Source organism: Rissa tridactyla, chromosome 2 (genome assembly GCF_028500815.1).
Source record: "Rissa tridactyla isolate bRisTri1 chromosome 2, bRisTri1.patW.cur.20221130, whole genome shotgun sequence".
In the NCBI taxonomy this organism is placed as follows: Eukaryota; Metazoa; Chordata; class Aves; order Charadriiformes; family Laridae; genus Rissa; species Rissa tridactyla.
In genome coordinates, this window is record NC_071467.1 from 146,363,627 (window position 1) to 146,384,147 (window position 20,521).

The 20,521-nt window shown below is 36.8% G+C and overlaps 1 protein-coding gene across 1 annotated transcript in view; it reads left to right on the top strand.

Annotated features, from left to right (window-relative positions):
* Positions 1 to 20,521, top strand: part of MALRD1 (MAM and LDL receptor class A domain containing 1) — a 273,631-nt gene that overhangs the window by 80,066 nt on the left and 173,044 nt on the right. Inside the window, exons 19-21 of the mRNA XM_054190597.1 lie at positions 9,578 to 9,665; positions 13,295 to 13,471; positions 15,922 to 16,099. Coding sequence (XP_054046572.1) covers positions 9,578 to 9,665; positions 13,295 to 13,471; positions 15,922 to 16,099 — 443 coding nt within the window. The remainder of the gene's footprint in view (positions 1 to 9,577; positions 9,666 to 13,294; positions 13,472 to 15,921; positions 16,100 to 20,521) is intronic.

The following is a 20,521-nucleotide window of genomic DNA, read 5'->3' on the forward strand; positions in this document are numbered from 1 at the left end:
GGAAGGCTTTGTTTTACTTTGCTACAACAGGATATTCACCAGGTGAAGCATTACAACTTCAGTCATCGGTCCCAACTTAAACAGACAGCCACCTTGGAAGTTTTACCCCTAACAGCCGTTAGCTGTCTGTTGAAGAGGAAGCCGTGGGTCGCTTCCAAAAAAATCCCTGACAAAATAAACGTATTTCACAATACTTTGCATGAAAGAGAAAATTAGTTCAGAAATTATTTTCTAAGTTAGTCACAGCACTAATAATGTATTATTTGTGATCTGTGACAATATCAGCAAATATAATATCAGTTGTATGGCCGTTCAAGTGGTAAGGGTGAAGTGTTAGTCATTATTAGTTCCGACACATGAATCCTCAAGTATACTTCTTGCATGGTGTTAAATCAAGAATCTACTTTATTTTTTAGCAGCAAAATTTGTCTAAAGACAGATAAGAATCTAGAGGAAGTTTTCTTCTTTTTGGAGACACTAGATTAAGGTGATTTGTCCTTTGACACATTCATTTAAATCTTCATTTTTCATCTGTTCTTTTCTACTATGGAGATATAGGGCATGTTATACTTTTTCTCTACAAAGATTTTCAAATTCAAATGCAAATTAGCTCACTCGGAACATGTTTTATTTTCAGTTACTCTTATCTTTTAGCCATAGAATTAGTTGTGGAGGCGCGTAATCACAGTTGGGTTTTTAACCTTCTAGGTTAACCTTATAGGGCTGTGTTAGGTTTTACTTAATTATACCCACCTACTTCTTATATTATGGTTTTGGTATAATCTTGACATAAGATGGGTTCAGTGTCAAATACATGAGTAGTAAATATATATTATTTGCATCCAGGCTCTTACCATTCATCTAAAAAGAGAGACAGGAAGGGATAAAAACTGTAATTAAGGTACTACTAGGTAGCTGGTCACAATCACATAACTAGTACCTACTTTCTCACCCTCCCTTTTCATTCCTCAGTGAGATGAGATAGTGATTCTTCTTTGTGGATTCTGATGAGCTGTTCTGTAATAAGTGAAACAAGATCACAAAGCTCACTCTTTGATTATTTCTTCAATTCTAGCTGTTTCTTGCAATTACTTTTCTGAGCAGATTGACAACCCCCCTCCATTTCTGTAATGAAAAACTCAGGGTTCTAGTGAAAAAAGGGCTTTTTGGCATAATTCTAATTTACAAACTATTTTTAAAGTGGTTTTCAGTTCTCTTTAAAAAAAAAAGGTCTGTGCTATGGCAAATTGTGAGGTTTCAGAATTTAATGTTTTTATTTCATGCGTCTTTAGCGGTGATAATTATATTTCATACATGAATAATATAGCAGGACTTGTTATAGTAGACTAAATACCCTTTGTATCAATTTAAGAAAAGATAATGACTTGCTAGGCTTCCTCATCAGCTATAATATCCTTGAAGTAAGAAAATTTCAAATTTCACTTCCTACATAACAAGCATCAGAACTGTTGATATTACAGGTTCTAGATCTCATATCACATTTCATAGCATCCCTGAGAGAAATTTTCAGTGGGGTTTGTAACATCAGTGATTTTGTAGATCGACATAATTGTGGGAGTTTTTCAGTCTTTTCTTATCATTAACTGATAAGTGTCAGGTTGAAATTCTGGACTTATACTGGTGTACTCCAGAAAATGGAGCTGACCCAATTTAGCCATGTTCTACTTCTTGCATGCAGCTTTGCTGGTATAATGCACATACATTTTTATCACCCCAAAGAGAGGTACAATTTCCTAGTGTGAAAAGCAATGTGAGGAGACCGTGTTTCAGCCTGCCACAGTTGCATATCAGTACGTGCAGCTAGGTCTTATCCTTACTTGCAGTATTGTTAGAAGGAAACTGTTTCTGAACAGTTTGTGCTCTTTCTTCTGTGTATCCTAGAAAACAAATCAAAATTATTGTGTATTTGCCCTAGGAACATTAAGCTGAAAAAAAGCCTGAAGTAGAAATATTTGACCTTTTCTAGAATACTTGAGTAAAGAGTGTTCCTCTTAGAAAGAGAGATGACTGAGGTGTAACAGAGAAACATCAAGTCAACACTGTCATAGAGAGTGATCATTAATGATTTATCTGAATACAGAGAATGAGAGGTACTACGTGAACCTATTAGGCAACACAATCAAAAAAAAAAAAAAGGAAATACTATTTATACTATTTTAGTATGGTCTGTTGTATGATTGCTGAGGGAGGTTTTGGGTGCATGTAAGTATGAGTGGAATCAATAAGTAACCTGGCAAATTATTGAAAGAAAAGTCTGTTAGGGGCTACTAGCATAACAATGAGGCTACAACCTCCCGCCAATGATATACTGTCAAGAATTTGGGAGCTACCAATTCATGCCTGTTTTGTTCCCGACGTGGATGTGGCAGTATTCCACTGGGAGACACACGCTGCAGTTAGCTGGACAGCTGACCTAACCTCTGGTACATCTGTCCTCATGCTATGAGGCTTTGTGCTGCCAACAGCTTTTGGTGCATCGAAAGGCTCACCCTTTTTGATATTCTAACTGTGATTTCAGATTTTCTGCAGTTTCTTTCACCCTTATTGAACTAGGTTTATTATTGTCAAGTGTTGTTAGCCTTCTGCCTTGATTTGATTGTCTGCTTGCTTCCTTGTTCAGGCCCTCGTTTTCAGTGCATGCTGACATACCAGTAGGAGTTCCTTAATGTTTAGTTGGTCAGATACATATCTTTCATTAAATTCTGATGTTGAAGCAGCTCTGAATTTATCAAGGACCTTTCTAAGATTTTTATTACACCTGTAATACCCACTTGTGATCATTTTTCTGTTATTGCTTTTGATCCATTCCCTGGTAGTGATTTTCACTACCATGTCATCATGGATTTCCACTCTAGTAACAGCTTCAGTTTCAACTTTCAATTTGTCATTCCTCATCTTCCTTCTCCTACTCTCCTTTGCACTTTCCCTAATAATCTGATGAGATTAAGTATTCAGCGATTCTCTTTTTCTTTTTTTTTTTTTTTTTCCCCATTAAAGGTTACCACATGCTTCTGCTGCTGCTTCTCCAATTTTACTCCACATACATGGATATCCAGCCATATTTGCTGGAGCTTGGTAGCTTTCTTTCTGGGCACTAACTATTTTTCTTCCTCTCTGATCTGTGTGTTGACTTGTTTCATCCCTGATACCTGCTTGCATGTTGCACATTACCCTGGTTTTCATACTTACATTGTGCTATTGATTTCTGACCTGTTTATAGTCATCATTCTCAGTTTTATTTTCACTGTGGAAATGTAAAGCCTGCGGTTGCTGGCTGACCTGTACAGTTTGGTATGCAGTTGCCTCTGAGCAATTGTTTATTAATTGGCCAATAGATTAATATAGGCAGGGAAGTGCTACCCACATTTTCTAATCCTTCATTGATGTAGACTCACAGAATCACAGAATAGTTTGGGTTGGAATGGACCTTTAAAGATCATCCAGTTGTTGTGCCATCAACAGTTGCTGGCCCAAAAGTTTTCATAAAAATTGAAAAGAAAACTGTTCATGTCTTCTCTCAGGATACTCCTTAGCTCAGCATGAAGGAATTGCCTTAGTAGTAAGCATTGCATAGACCAGATACAAGTCTGTCCATGAAAGTCCTATCCAGGCTTCTCTGGATAGAGATGTGGAGATGTCTTTATTCAGCCCTTGACATCTTGACATGTTCCAGGGTACAAGAGAGAGGGACAAAAGTACTCAGGTCATAAGAAGCCACTCTGGTAAATGTAGGACACATCTTTTACAACAGTAAGGCCCAGGAATGTGACATGGCGACACAACCAGAATCCTGTAATTTTATTATATATTTATTTATTTATTTTTAATATCTGGGGAAATGGTGGTTGGGAGCAAGAAAGAAAGGATCTATGTAGTGCATAAGTGAATATGTGTGTAAGCTGCTGAACCTGCATACGCCTGTCATGGAAGGTCACCCAAGCAGCAAAACAATTATGGTAAAGGAGTGATGACGAGATTCCATCTGAAAGTAGTCCAGGGTACAATAATATGATTACAGCCAATAAAGGCTGATCATGTAAAAACACCACCATCAGCCTTACCGCTGATTTGCTATTCCCATACGACAGCTCACCTACTTTCTCTTGTATGCATCCTTGTCAAAAGAGCCTATCAGTTAGATCCAGCCTTTAAATCCTTAAACTGCCTGCATAATTAAGAAGGCAGCTATTGGAAATGACTGATGCTCTAAAAAAAAACAAACCCTAAATTTATACAGGAACAATAAGGGGTTTTGTACCTTAGATGTGGGAGAAAATTTACAGTATCTTTTGGGGTTTTTTTTGGACTAGATTTGGTGTTGCTCAGTTAACCATGGATGTTTTAGTATTGTCTTTGAGCATATCCTTATCTGTCAAGTATTTTCATCACTTAGTGATTTTTAAGTAAATAAAAAAATATCATTATCCATCCTCTTTATAGAAAGAAAACATTTACATTTTTAATATTGCAAAAAGAAGACTTGCTAAAGGATATAAATGCATTTTTGGGCCCCTGTAGCCAACTGAACAGAAATTAAATTAATTTTGAGACTGAAAAATATCTTCAGATTTAAAGAGGGTTTCTTTCTACTTTTCTGTGTCTTCTGGGACTTTGGGGTTTTGTTTTGGTTTTATTTTTTTAACACTTCATATTTTCCATCTGGGTTGCTTTTGAAAATAATATCATTCTGCCATGATCTTTTGAAATAGAGGAGACTTTTGTAAATCTTTGCAGATGAAGTCAAAACTAACCGTGACCTTAAATTGGATTAATTATAGCTTTATCATTATAATTACTAGATAGATGCTTCCCAAGTGGGCAGGCTAACCATGTTGTTTTATAAAGCTAGAATCTCAGAAATTTTTAGACACTGACTATATAGTACTTGTGCAAAAATTCTTCCAATGTTAATATTAGAGAATGAATGAATTAGAGAATGAACCTCTCTTGAGTGAAGTTTTGTGGCCTTAATACAGCAAAGTACTGACTCCCAGAATAAGTAAACAGTTATTAGTATTATGCTTGTCATCAGTCTCACCAACATCAGTGAAGAGTCTGAAACAGGATAGAAATGTGATTCTTCCCTGCACTTCAGAGAAATGCTTAAAAAAACATCATAAATCAGCATGAGGGTTCACAGGCCTATAGTGAAGTGTGATAAAGTGCTTTACTGAGCTAGAACTAGTGTTTTTCAGTATCTTGTAAAACCAAACACTATAAAACATCAAATATTTGACACAAGATTTTTCATATGTGATGTGTATATGCTTAAGATCATTGGTAAGAATTCATTTGGACTCGTGTTTGAAGACTTTTGAAGTCTTGAGATGTTAACTTCTAATGCATTTTAGATGGACACAAAAGGAAAGGGCTGGTAGGTTTTGAAGAGGGGCAGTGGAATCTTGAGCTTTTCTACGTGTATTGTTAAAATGTTGTGGTGACCTAATGTTGATAATCTTTCCAGCAGCTGAGGGTCTCTCTCCACTTGTGCTTGCTTTTGGGGGCAGAAGGGCTCCACGCTATGTGTAGTAGCCCTGATTGTCCAGTTGTTCCCTCCATGAGGGGGAAAGCTGGAACATGCTGTGGCACCCCTTCTGCCAGTACACTCAGATTTTTTTATTTTTTTTTTCCCAAGAGAAACTATGGTGCGGAAGGTACAGAGAAAAAGTTCAGTGCCGTGTAGTCAGGATGCAACTACTGGACACCTAGACGAGAGATCTGGGAAACGGTCTCAGGTCCCACAGTGCCTACTCCTTTGATGGCAGCTGAGGAAGCAGAGACACAAAACCAGGGACGAATAAATTACCATGTTTGGACTCACTTATCAAAGAAGCCAATACGTCTTATTTGACGTGAACTAATAATTCAAGAGGTCAAATTAAATCTAAATTTCTCAGACTTTTTTTAAATCACATTTTTTTCTGAAAAAAAATGTGTGTTCACTCAGTAAATAGCTTCCCTTTTCTATGAACTTCTTGGCATATCCCTATAGGAATATGTTCATGTGTTCTTGAAAAAAAAATTCCTACTGTGAAGACTTATTGTGACATGACTGTTGATGAAGGTATTTTGATAAAAAGGAGTTTTGTAGCAAGAAATTTTGATACAGATTTCACACAATTTGTGGTTTTATGGCTTGTCCTTTATCTGTAATTACAAAAGTTCCATCATATCATAAGAAATTGGTTACTTGGCAAAAGTTCTGTCAGTTATTCATACTATTATCCACTTGTGTGGTTGTTCTTTCCTCTTCAAACCAAATCACATGGTTTCTTGCCAGAAATAATCATAGCAAACCTAGTCAAAATAGCATGCTCTGACTACTAATAAAGTCCCTAAGTAACACAACTGACACTTCCTGTGACAAATCTGAGATATTGTTTGGCTATATTATTAGGTAAATACTTCATAACTGATATCACTATTTCCTAGACATTTAGAAATTTTCAGAATTTTGGATACCTCACAATTCCAATCTAGTTTAAACTATGATTGTATGGAAATTAAGATTTTATTTTGCTAACCTTCAGTGGGATTTGGCTAGTGACAGAAACGTACAGAACAGTATTACCCATTGTAATTCCTCTACTAACACTTGTCATAGTGTTCCTTCACCCTTCAAAAACCTATTTTATTCAAAATCTTAAGGGATAAATCCTTTTCTGTATACAGAGAGTCATTCTAATACATACATGCTTTTCATCAAGTTTTTTTCCCCCTTTTTTATGTAACATACCTTTTGCTACCTTTATAGATTTCATTGAGACTGGAACTCTAGAGTTCTGAAAACTGGAGAAATTGGGAACTACTTATCCTCATTCAAATAATAAATGAGATGTGAAATGAGCTTCATGGTAGACGAGTTCCCTCGAGGTTGTTTAATAATAGCTTATGAAGTTTGCAGAATTTCAGCTGGCAAATTAATTTAAGCGGTCAGTGTTTAACCACAGCTGCAGAGAGACTAAGTTTTGTACTGCAGCCCTAACTCATAAATTGGTCCTATTTTCAGTTTTAAGTCTGTACCTTTGTTACATTTTCTGTATTACTGCATTCATGCTATATGCCAAAGTGTCAAGAGTCTCCACGTACATAAATAAATAAAAAAAAAAACAATTTGCATGGGGAGATTTTAAGGAATACAATCCTAATCGTCGTCATAACAATAAAGAGGTTCTCTGAATTGAATTTCCCCTGCAGAACTGTGTCCTGCCACTTCTGTCTTTGGATATTTTTATGCCCTTAAAAGTATTCCTTCTTAAGGTGTGGAAGTGCAACATCCTCTAGAGACAGTTTTGCGGAAGACGATACATAAGGATGGCCTCAGACCATGTGAATGTCATGGCAGGGGAGACGGGTATAGGGAGCTGTGAGGATAAAAGCCCCTTGACCTACTGGTTAACATTCCACAGAAGAATAGTGTAGTTTGGAGGGGGGTTGGGTTTTTCTTAGTAATAACTGTGTAAGTTGAGTTAACAAATCCTTTGCCTCTTCATCTGAATTTTAGCTCATTTATAAGTAATTAATTTTGAGTAGTTAATCATTCATGCTTTGAAAACAAAGCCAAAATTTTATTTAAACTGCTGTGTGTTTGCCAGTCAAAATTACACTCAAAGGAATTTTGTCATTTTGGAATAATAGGTTTTCTTACGTGGCAATTCCAAGTGATAGATGTCTTGATTTGTCCTGTTTCTAAGCATTTTTATGCTATTGGTACCAGTACTGTAGCATTGCCCCATTTTAACCTAAACAAGAAACAAAAGATTGGAGTAATATTGTAAAGAACATTTGTGGATATTCTGAGGGAAAAATAAGAATCCCATACTGAGATGAGAGCAGCAAGAAATAATGCTATCATTTCTGGTTGTCATTCACATTAGATACATTTTATGCTAAAATAACCCATCTTTAGCATATCCATACTAAGGTACATATATCCATCTTCTTTTAGCATACTCATTTATTTTGTCTAATGGACATTATCTATAAATGAAGACTAATCATTTTTATTTACCCCGGTGGTATCAGCATCAGCAATAAATTTGCTATCCACATTCAACTTCAGAGTAACAGAAATAAATTTGTCAGCGTTAACATATTAAGACGGATGTTATTCTCTTACTTTTACAGTGTTCAGGCCATTCCTTGCACCATTTAAATATTATTTCCTCCTGTTACATGTTAATAAATTTCAAGTGTGACTTATAAAAGCTCTGCTTACCAGGTGAGCAATGGTTCTTAGTGTGTAGATGAATTCTCTTATTTCCCTCAAGTTACTGAGTAGCTTGTTTAATACACAGTGCTGATTTCTGAAACTGGAAATCCTTTACAGGACTTCATTTACTATAGGACAAAAGAAATACTGAAATTTGAAATGCAAGCATATATTTTTGAAATTATATTTGATGTGAGGAGGTTTCCAGAATATCAATGATATTTGATCAAAAGAATTGAGACACATATCTACACAGAATTGCTTTACATCTTCGAGTAAGGAGCAGTGCTTCATTACCTGTTGAAAATAAGCTTTCTTTGCAAAGAAAATTGCAAATAAGTAAATCACAACAAAAACATTAGATCTAACAATACTGTGAAGCGGTATTGCAACATTTTTGCAACTATTTATACTCCATTCCTTTATAGGAGTTGTCTGTTGAACTGACGAACGAACAGTGAAAAATGCATTTGAAATTTTATGCAGCATTCCAGAATAATCTGGAATTTTGAGAGTGTGTGTGTGTAAGATGTGACATAAGTATTTAAAAAAAAAATAAATCAAAGAAATAACTTTAACATTTGAACCCCACTGGATCAGCAAAACCATTTATTTATATTTTTTAAAATGTATGGTTTGAGGAGGGTTTATTTTTTATCAATAGGAATTTATAGATTAGTTAAATTAAGAAAATTCTTACTAAATCTTTCCCTAATCACTTGCTTGGATTTTTACCATTCAGCAGCAGTCAGAAGAAAAGAGGATTATTCAGTCACCCAGAGAGTATTTTACAAATGCTAACCTCTCCCACTCCTTGACAGTAGACAATAACAAGAAAGCAAGCGTATACAGCATTGGCAACTCTAATAAAATAGAATATTATTCTTTATAAGGTTTCATAGCACATCTCTAACCTGCTTAATTGTTTTCATCACAGTTAGATTTGTGTAAGGGTATATAATTTATTCACATGAATATTATTATGGTTAATCATGATTAATGTTATTACAATAAGTACCCAAGGAGCTATTCATAATATGCCACTTATGATAACGTCTTGCCATAATTTTATATCACAATGATGTTTCAGTGGATTTGCACGATTGTGAAGCCAACCATTCTGTTATAGTTCACTGTGATTAATATGACCACTAGTGAAAGCTGATAATAATGTCTTTTTCGTAAAGTGCCACTAAATAGAATATATCCCCTACAATGAACTTAATCTCATTTGAAGTGTGAAATGTGGTAAACGACTCCTCTGTCAATTCATAAGAAATATTTAGTGAGAAGTGGAAGTTTACTACACACCAAAAAATTGTTTTGTTATTCTTGTTTCCCTAGATCTTGGTGAAAGGTATCGTAGGAGATGGTTTCACTGGAGACATTGGACTTGATGACATGTCTTTTCTAGGCTGTACCCTTTATAATGGTAAGAACAGAGATAAAGTGTACATCTCCTAGCTGTGAGCTGACTCGTTGCTGTAATTTGTAAATATTGCTACCGGAAAAGCAAAAACCTGATCAAACTGTGACTTATGCCTGACAAGGAAAGCCAGACTTGTTTCCTTGCTTTTCAGACCCTCATATCCAGCCATCAGCACAAAATAGTTTCTGCTGTGCAGGTAAAGTCCAAAAGACCCTCGGTAAGAAGCGTGCAGCCTCCAAACTGCTTGAGATCTTGATTCCTAGAAGCAAAAAGAAACTTCCTTCAGTTTAAAACCATTACCCCTCGTCCTATCACTACAGGCCCTGATAAAGAGTCCCTCTCCACCTTTTCTGTAGGTCCTCTTTAAGTACTGGAAGGCCACTATAAGGTCTCCCCGGAGCCTTCTCTTCTCCAGGCTGAACAACCGCAACTCTCTCAGCCTGTCTTCATAGGAGAGGTGCTCCAGCCCTCTGATCATTTTTGTGGCCCTCCTCTGGACTTACTTCAACAGGTCCATGTCCTTCTTATGTTGGGGGCCTCAGAGCTGGACGCAGTACTCCAGGTGGGGTCTCATGAGAGAAGAGTAGAGGGGCAGAATCACCTCCCTCGAAGGCTGGCCATGCTTCTTTTGATGCAGCCCAGGATGTGGTTGGCTTTCCAGACAGTGAAAGCACATTGCTGGCTTGTGCTGAGCTTCTCATCAATCAAAACCCCCAAGTCCTTCTCCTCAGGGCTGCTCTCAATCCATTCTTTGACCAGCCTGTGCATGTGGCTTGGGATTGCCCCAACCCACATGCTGGACCTTGCACTTGCCTGGTTGAATTTCATGAGGTTACATGGGCCCGCTTCTGAAGCCTGTCCAGGTCCCTCTGGATGGCATCCCTTCCCTCCAGTGTATCAACCGCCCCACACAGCTTAGTGTCATTGACAAACTTACTGAGGGTGCACTCAATCCCACTGTCCATGTTGACAAGACGTTAAATAGTACCAGGACCAGTACTGACCCCTGAGGACACCACTGGCCACTGCTTGCCACTTGGACATCGAGCCGTTGACCACAACTCTTAGGGTTCAGCCATACAGCCAATACCTTGTCCACAGAGTGGTCTATCCATCAAATCCACGTCTCTCCAATTTAGAGACAAGGGTGTTTTGTGGGACAGTGTCAGATGTCTTGCACAAGTCCAGGTAGATGATGTCAATAATTCTCAATGTTTTTACTGTGCCAACTGCTCTCACGTTACAGCGCACAAACAGTTCAGATGATAGAACAGCCTGCCCTCAGAAGTCATTGCTACCTAGGGCAGTAGAATGTCTACAGAATTGTAACATATTATGTCCCAAAATACATGTACTTCAAGACACAGATTCCAGACTTGTCATTTCATCACAGAAGGGATTTTAAGAGCACTGGTGTTAGCTGCAGAAGGCATTACAGTGTTATATATGGTGTGACAGTTGATGTACAGTCATAATAGGGCTGTAGAACAGCAAATAACTTAGGACAGTGTCTGAAAATTAGCATCCTAACACTAACTAAAAAATCCTGGTGCAGATGCATTTTATTCTGCTACTTCAAAAATTTCTTGTAGATATGATTAGGTCTACTAGGAATATCAAGTGCATATGGCATGTTTCTTCTGCAGGTAATTATCTCACATTTTACCAAGTTTATATAGTGTACAACATTCATTATAAAATTTTGAATATAAAGGTTTTTTTGTAAATACTCAGCTAATATACAATGCCTTATATTCGAGGAAGAAAAGCTAATAAAAAAATTCCTACATGTTTACAAATGAGGTATGAAAAAAAAGCTTTACAAATAAACAAGAAGCTGCAAAGTGCAGAGAGTCAGTGTTTAAAATGTCGTAAATAAGAAAAAAAAGCTCACTTTTTGTGGAAAGATAAAACAAAAATACTCAAGTATAATGGCAGACAGAGCTGCATAGGAAACAGGTTTTGTGTTCTGTACATTTTTAAAAACGCTTTTAGTATTGGGAGTAATTTTTGAGAACTTTTCAGGGTCCTGCCTCTATTTTCTTTCCTTCACATCATGAAAAATCCCAACAACCAAAAAGGAGTCAAAGAGAACAATCTGCAAAATAGTCAATAGCTATGGCATATTTCACCATATTTAATGCAAGTTGGATCAGGGAAAAAAAGTGGGACTCCCACTTCCCTGAACCTTCTAGAATTAAACAGTAGCTGCCCAGTTGCTCTTGTTCCACTTCAAATAACAAAATACTGAGTAAGGAGAGATGGGCTTGATAGCTTGATGTTAAAGTCCCTGATAAGTAATATTAAAGATGTCAAAACTTGAGCATACTGCTGTGATGCATCATTTGAAAGCCCTAACTAATGGCTGTTCAATGATGCTTACTCTCAACAAAATGGTATTTCATAAATTATAGAAAATAAACCATTTCAAAAGAGAGAAAGGAGCTGATTCTCCTTTCCTTTCAGGTGTCGTGAAGGTTATGGTACTTTTTCTCCTGTTGCAGTGGATTAGGAGTAGAGACTTGAATGTGGCATTTATAATTAAGAATTTCTTACCAATAAGGTCCTTGCTACTATTATGAGTTGTACATACATTTATTATGTCATGCAATTATTCCTTCAAAAGGTTCCTTCCCCTAAGTCTTTTGTTTGAGTCTTAGGATATTATGGAAGTATCGTTCATTTGATTGGAGTATAATTCATTTGATGTCATAGAAGTGCTTTCTACCTTATGAAAGAGAAATAGCTCCTGCACATGGGGAATTTATTATCAGTCTTAGTGCTCCAGGCCTCAGGGGAAAAAAAAAAATTCCTTGCTGACCCAGACACATTTTACACAAAACGTCTTCACATGTACTTTTTAATTAACTCAGGTGTATTGCTCAGGTGCATTGTGCACTACAGCTAATAATTTCATTAAGAATTAAATTTAAAGAAGGAGTTATATAATGAAAATTCCTTTTATGAACAATAATAGCAAGGGTTTTCAAGAAATGATACTAAGCCTGAAGAAAGGTTCATCATAAAGAAATGGGGGAAAGGCAAAGACAATTGATTTGAAAGAAGTGGTAATGAGTTTGAACGAAACACAAAGGAAGTGGTGAAACAAGATGATGACCTCAAAATAATTTTTCTAATGAGAAAAAAATATTTTTTTCAGTGATGAAATTACAAGTTAAGAAGGTTACATAGTAATTTCCACAGTCAATTGCAGTAATTGATGTGTTAAAAAAAAAGCCATTATCATCGGAATAATCTGTTAGCCTTGGTTCACAGGGAGATTACGTTTTTGTGATTGCTCTGTCAGTGTCCATGGCATTAGCTTTTTGAAACGGCTCACTGACTTAATTCAAATTTGAAAGGCAGGTAAGAGGTGTAAATAAATTCCTGCAGCTGTTGAGGATTGTATGAATGGTGGTTGGCTAGCATGACCAACCTAGTGCTTTCCACTGAGGAAACGTTCAATTTCATTCCTACTGGGCAGAATTTAAGTCATTCAACTTGGCCACTCAGGCATGTTTCCAGTAAAGCTATATCCTTGACAAAGGTGGGAGTAGCAAGGGGAGAAATCATTACAAAACTAGAATGTCTTAGTCCTATCACTCAATATCTTGTTGTTTCGCTTTTCAAAGGAAACTTGCCAACAATCTCTACAACTACTTCAGGAACTTCAGTTCCTGCCACGCTCCCCATGAACAACTGCACAGAAGAGGAGTTTGTCTGTAAAGCCTCTGGCCATTGCATCCAGATGATCCAGAAGTGTGATTTTAGACCTGACTGCTCTGATAAGTCTGATGAATCAGCTTGTGGTGAGTGTACTAAATCTTGCTTTGCTACCTTATTAGTTTGTGGTTGTTAAATACATTGCTTTAACTACTCTGTATTTACCTTTGCAATTTGGTATCAGCACCTAGATGCTATTTTTAATGGGATATTCCTCAGAAAAACAATAATATTTTGCTCTTACTGTGTGAATCAGATCTTAGGCACTTTCTGCCTTCTGAGGGGCTGATTCAGACTTGGCATTACAATTCAACTTACTACTGAAATGGGGTGGGAGGGAAGGAATCCTTCCAACCCCAATGACTGGGAGCTATACGTGACAATTTTTTTTGTAAGTGAGCATAACTTCTTAAATTAAGTGACCTATGACATATGTAAATTTTTCAAATGTTTTCTAGTCCAGACTTGAAGAGAGAATAACTTTATAGTCTCATGTTTGGGGTGCACATCTGGGAGACTTTTGTCCACTTCTTACCTACTTCAATGAATATGAGGATTGAGGGGTTATTTTTAATACAAAGTATTTTCATTAGCAGCAATGATTGTGAAATTCAGCCTACTCTGCATGGAAGTGAATTCCAGCCTGTAAATTCCTAGAGCTCTGATGGTCAGATGGGAACGCTGGAACTGAGACAATGGACAGGGTCACCACATGTTGTCTGTAGAGGTCTATTATATTTGTTGTTTGCTTCTGAGTTGCAGCAGTTGACACCATAGCATTTTAGAATAAATTGTTGATGACTTTTTTCAGTCTTAAAGCACAGTACTTGAAAATACTGCTGTACCAAAGCTGACTAATGAGGGGGACAGACTTCTAGAGACAGTGACCTCATCAACTCTGCAAGCAAAACTATTCTCACTGAAGATCAAAACTCTGCATTCCTTACACATTGTGTAGGGAACTCAATCACCTCTGTCAGGGCTGAGGGTTCAATGAGAAAGAGTAACAGTAGACTCCCTCTGTTTATTTCTTATGTGGGAATAACTCTGGAAGAAACGAATCTGATATATAAATATCATTGAATAATTTCCTATAATACAAAAAAACACCAGCCATTGAAATTCTGCCCTGAAAAATAAATGTGGAGTCCTTTGGATAGAATTTTTTTTTTTTTTCCCCTCAGAAATTTACGTTATCTTGCAAAACATGTTTTCCTTCTGTGAGAGATAAATATTGTGGAGAATACACTTCTACATATTTGCACTGTCTGAAGTCTCCCATCACTACAGCAATGATGGCAATTTATCACTCGAATGACAATGCTGGAATAGTGTTAAGCATGTCCTGACTGAGGACAGAAATATGTTTTCAGGAAGGTGTTATCTCTCTCAGAGGCATTTGAAACATAATGTTTACAAAACACATTAGAATGGGGGAATAAACACTTAATACTATGCCACTCATCACTCTCAGGGAATGTCATAAATCTTTACATGGGTAACTCATGAGATTGCATTGGCTGTGGTTCGCTTCCTTACTGGACATATACAAGCTATTAATCAAAACTCACGCCCTCCTTAGTCTACCATTTTTAGGCTCCAAGGAAGGAAGCATCAGGCATATTCTCCTAATGCACTATGATTTCTTGATATAGAAGTTACCTCAGCTACACTAGCATTTGAACTTTGTGGGTTAAAATAAATTCTTGTTTCCCTGCACAATTCTTGCAGCAGTCACTTAGATTTGAGTATAATAATCTGTTTCAAAATTCTGGAGAGTGTCAAGACTCACCTTGGATCACCTAGACAAAGTTTCTGCAAAATATTCAGGAAGATATACTGGAGATTAAATATTCATAGCAGAAATGGAAAATAAGTGGGTTTCTTTCCCCTAAATATTCTTACAGGGGGATGCATTGTGATGAAGGGACAGTAGTAAGCTTACTTTTCTTGTCTAGTTGCTCAGGAATCAAAAACTAAGGCACAGGCAGCTGCATATTTGTTTCGTAAGATAACAATTCAGTATTTGTCACAAATACCAAATAGCTGCATTGTTATGTGGCTTTCAGGTATCATAGTGACTGCTTTAAATATTGATTTGGATTTTTAGAGTTTTGGTCATGGACTTTGTACGCAAGGTGCAATGAGTTTTTAATGTCATCAGACTGAAGAAAGAACCATGCAGCAGCTGGCAGATTCATAGCTGATGAATTTTACATGTGTTTCAATGTATAGCAAACAACAGATTATTAGAATGGCATGAAAGCTGGTCAGAACACATATGAAGGTAGATATTGAGGTGCAAAAGAATTGGTATATTCCCAAAATTAGAACCTGCCTAATAGAAAACAACATAGAAAATATAATTGATATTTTATCTATAGAGGAAAAACTGTACATGTTAGTACTGTATAGGTATTCATGGATACTATAAATTGAATTCTTTTGAATGCCATGTTGTTTGCTTTATCATAACATAAATTAATGATTTCCAATTTTTATATAAACCTGAAATGTTCACTGTTCATCTCTAAAGTTATGGAAAACTGCGACTTTGAGGATAAAACCCAGTGTGGATGGTATCAACCAGCCTCGGAACAGACGTCAGGAAATTATTCCATCCGTACCACAAACGTATTCAAGTGGGAACTTGGAAGAGGGGCAAATCTCTACCCTGAGCAAGAAAAACACTGCCCGTTAATTGATCATACTACGTGAGTACAATTTTTCAGATACTTGAATCTTTCTTGGACTGTGTGAGTTTAGCCACATATGGATTGTCAGGAGGAAAGGCTGCTCAGTTCACAGTACTGAAGCAGTTTACTGATTTATTAATGGCATATAATTAACTGACGATCAGTGAAGTAGATATGCAGGATCAACAGCATCAATACAACAAATGAATCAAAGTACAAAATGTTAATAAACAGGTACAAGTTTCTAAACACTCTTCTATAAGTAATTCCCCAAAGTTTCACTACCTCCCCATCCAGAGAAACACGTGTACGCTGCCTCTCCCAGAGGACGGGTGGGGTACAACCATGTTCCCCCTCATGATAAAAAAGCTTGGAGACATGGCTGCCTATAATCTGTTAATAAATATTCCATGAGAAATCAACCCTCCTTGTCGCATCCCTGTCAGACCACCCCCTAGGTGCAGGCTATTTGCAGCATCCAGTGGGGACAATACTCTGATCTATGAAGTGGTAGTGGCATCAGCAAGATGGCCTCTGGCATGTCAAAAACAGGTTTTGGCTGCTGCTCTTTCCACTCCACAATCTCTCCCCACTATTACAAATTTTCATCCTACTTCTATCCTTCTTTTCAAGCTGACTTCTCCTTTGTTTGAAAGAGGTCTTTGCAATTCACTGGCTGTTTAATTTAGTCGATGGTGGTCTCATCTTGATCAGTTTCGGGCAAATACCTTCTCAGATGGTCTTTATTCACCTGGACAGTGTACGCTCACTTTTCTACCTTACTAGCTGCTGTTATCCCAGCAGTTTTGCCCAAGGATGAGCAGTGCAAGTTACTCCAACAATGGGTCTTGTTGACCCATTGAATCCTGCTGACATTTAATAATTAACTAAAGCAGTTCAAAACGACGGTAGAGTTAAATTCAGTTTAATTGATATTTTACCATTTTTTTCTGATAAACGACATAATTTCATAGTAAAATAAAAAATATTTCTGTTCTCTCAGCGAAGATTTCTAAATCAGATTTGGATTCCAGGTAGATTGCCTATGATAATTGCGAACTCCTCCCAAAGACATTCCTTGATTTGTCTCAAGGTGCAAAAATTATCTGTTTCCCATAGAGATTCAGGTTTACCTGTGTTGGTTTTTTTTTCTAAAAAATGTAAGGAATGTGATTTTAAAAATGCATTACAGCCATTTATTGTTCCAGTTGAAAATAACAGTTAAGATTTAGTAAAACAAATCTCTCCAGGTGATTAGCAAATATATTGAGTAGAAACAAATTTCAATGTCATACAACTTCATTTTCATCTAATAAGGAAATTTCTGTGTAGCATCATTCTTCTGAACAGAAAAATACTTGCCTAGTTCTAGCGACAGGCATGTTTACTTTCTGTTACAACAGTCCAGAGTGCAAAAATCGACTTTAAATTAAAACCACTCCAACAGACTCCTTGCAATATTCCTACTAGTTTAAAATGAGATTATATTGCATTTACTCAGCTTGAGAGCATTTATATCACTATAAAAGGATCAGCTCAATGTATTAGTTTCACTATGTATTTCATTAAAATCACTGCATATTTTTTTTAAAAAAAAAAAAGGAAAACAACCCAAAAAATCCTCATTCAATAATAGCAAAAAAGAATTACAGTGCTACCTAATTGTTTCAGTGTCTCTACATTATATATAGGAAGTGTATTCCATAAAAAAGAACAACTATTTATGTTAAATTGGCTGTCAAATCTTTCATTGACTGCTATTTAATTGTTCTATATTAGCCGATACCAGCACTGTATGTGTGCTTAGTAAATCCTCTCACAGCCTTTCCACTACAGGTTTTGCCTTGGCACAGCGATACCTGAAAGTGTATTACTGTTTTTCAACATATTTTCAGGGTTTAATGCAACTAGCAGTACACTGAAAAGGACTGATGAAAAAAAGAAAGTAAACGATGCATAGAGATTGCAGTTTTCAGGCAACACTGAAATGTATTGCTGTTGTGATGTTTCACATGAGATGTAATTTGGTTGTACTGTTTCCCCGTTCCCTTTGTTTATGGGCCTGTAGAAGAGAACGGGAGCGTGGTGCTTCCAAATTACAGCAGGAGATGCAGAGCAGCAGTTTTGTTGAATTAAAACCCCACAATGTTTTGGTTTATTTTCTCATCCATTTTCCCTACATTTCCATGGAGTTAGCTGAGAGGAGCTGTAATACTGTAATCCTGTGTGTTTGCTAATTAAAATAAAACACGCAGGATTATCCTGATGCAAGTGCGGGTGACAGTGCAGCTTACAATGAGTTCTTTCATCAGAAATACCTGTGAATAGTTGGAGATTCAAACCGTCTGCTTCCCACAGAATATGTATTTGGGCTAGCCACATGTAGGCTGATGAATTGTAAGTTGGAGGTGTGAGTCTTTGAAGCTGTAATTACATTAATTAAGTGAAAGTAATGACTTCAGAAATGGAGGAAAGAGCAGCTTGTATGTTTGTATATAAGCCCAAGGCTGGAGCAACAGAAGTCGTCATGGGAGTCTGCTATGGCAGCCTGACAGTCCTTGGCTTGAGCTGGAGAAAGGCTGGCATGTGTTTTGCAAAGAACTGTGCGGCATTGGCATCATGCACTGACAAGACCGTTATGCGCATATGAATGTAGAGCTCTTATGGCATGTTTCTACACTTAGCAAACGGGAATTCTCTATTGCAGTTAGGTTTCTAAATGCTATAATGATGAAAGTATCAATTTGTGTAGGCTTAAACAAGTGTATAGAATAGACACCAGCAAATGGGTAACTCCATAAATTTATTTCTATTTTAGAGAAACTGGTTAGTGATGTAGCGAATTCTTTGACATTATTAATGATGTTTGGGTACAACTGTTATTTGAAAACTTTGTAGGCACTTAATTGATGTGATAATTCATATCCAAATCTGTCATCAAAACTAATGAATCAAAACAAAAAAGGATGTGGAACTAAAATTCTAAGCTCACATGATAATTATTGCTGTGTAAATAGCTCCCTTGATAACCATAGGTTTAATACATCTGTCTTGTTTTTGTGTCTGCTTTTCAATCATTATCAGACATTAGCACAGCAAAAAATAGGAAAAATTAAAGTCTTCAAGTAATATACTTAAGCCCAGCAGTTTTTTCATCAGTCAAGAACCGTTTTTAAATTGAGAGTCTAAGAACTTCAAAGTAGGTGATAAAAAATTATAATCCCACAGGACACTACTCATAAAACATTGGAAAGGAGAAAGCTGAATTTAACTACTTGAAGGCACTTCTTTTTTTCTGACTGCATTTCACTTAGCTGATATAACCAAAACCGAAACCCATTTCTACTGTATTGCATGTGCAAATCATCCTTAATCTGTACCATTGAGCCTGACAGAGAAGAGATAATAAAAGGAGCATTCCATTTGTGAGTACAGGGTAAATACTAGGTAGTCTCCAATATAGTTGAATCCGGTTAAGGAATAGCTTGTGGGAAGTGGTCAGAGACCTGATCAACTATGACCTGGAAAGTGTTGTGCAAGGAATGTTGAGACTGGCATGAAACAACCCGTAAGAACAACCAAGGGAAAATCATTGCTGCAGCAGCCTCCTAGCGCCTACAAGGAAGGGTGCAAAGTCGGAAGTCAAAGGCAAACTACGGAGTTGCAAACGGGAGGATGAGAGAGGAGCCAAGGTCATCCCTCCTCCAGTCACTGCAGTAGCTGCCTTTTGTGCTACCAAAAAGACAGCTGGAGCTTTCAGTCCCCCCGATACTTCATGCAAGTACTTCATTCTTCATTGCAGCCACCTTCTTGCTTCGAGGAGTGCTTTGTATCCAAAAGCAAACCTTTTAATATCCTTTCCCAATATTGGGATAGCTTTGTCCATGGGATGTTTAGATATAGCCCTTGAGACACTTCTGTGCTATATGCAGATATCTCATTCAAAGGCTGGAAGATGATTTCTTCACGGGGTTTATCCTACATGTGTCTCAAAAGTGCATGTACTCTCACATGGAGACAATATCTTCTCTAGAGTGACTTGTTATGCAGAAGTTACAGGAAGATGCTTACAGTTAGCCCAGCACAAATTTTCTTATAAAAGTGATTCAGCAAAAAATTGTGCTAAAACCAGAAATTTAGTCTTTCTATATACCCAGGAAGACCAAAGTAATGTATTGCTATTTTTTATATTTATTATTGTATTTATATTACTACCAATAATTAAGGACTTGTTGAAAGTCTTGACTAGGTCATTCACAGAAAATTAAAAATTTCTGTGACAATTTATTCTAGAATTCTTTTTGTTTAGTTAGGAATTTTTCAGAGAGAATAAGAATTAAGATAACCGAGGTTCAGAAAACAAGTTTTCCTCTGCAGCATTTTTGAACAAGGTGCATCTTAGTATATGCTTGTTCTCTAAGTGGCTGTGAAATATGGAGT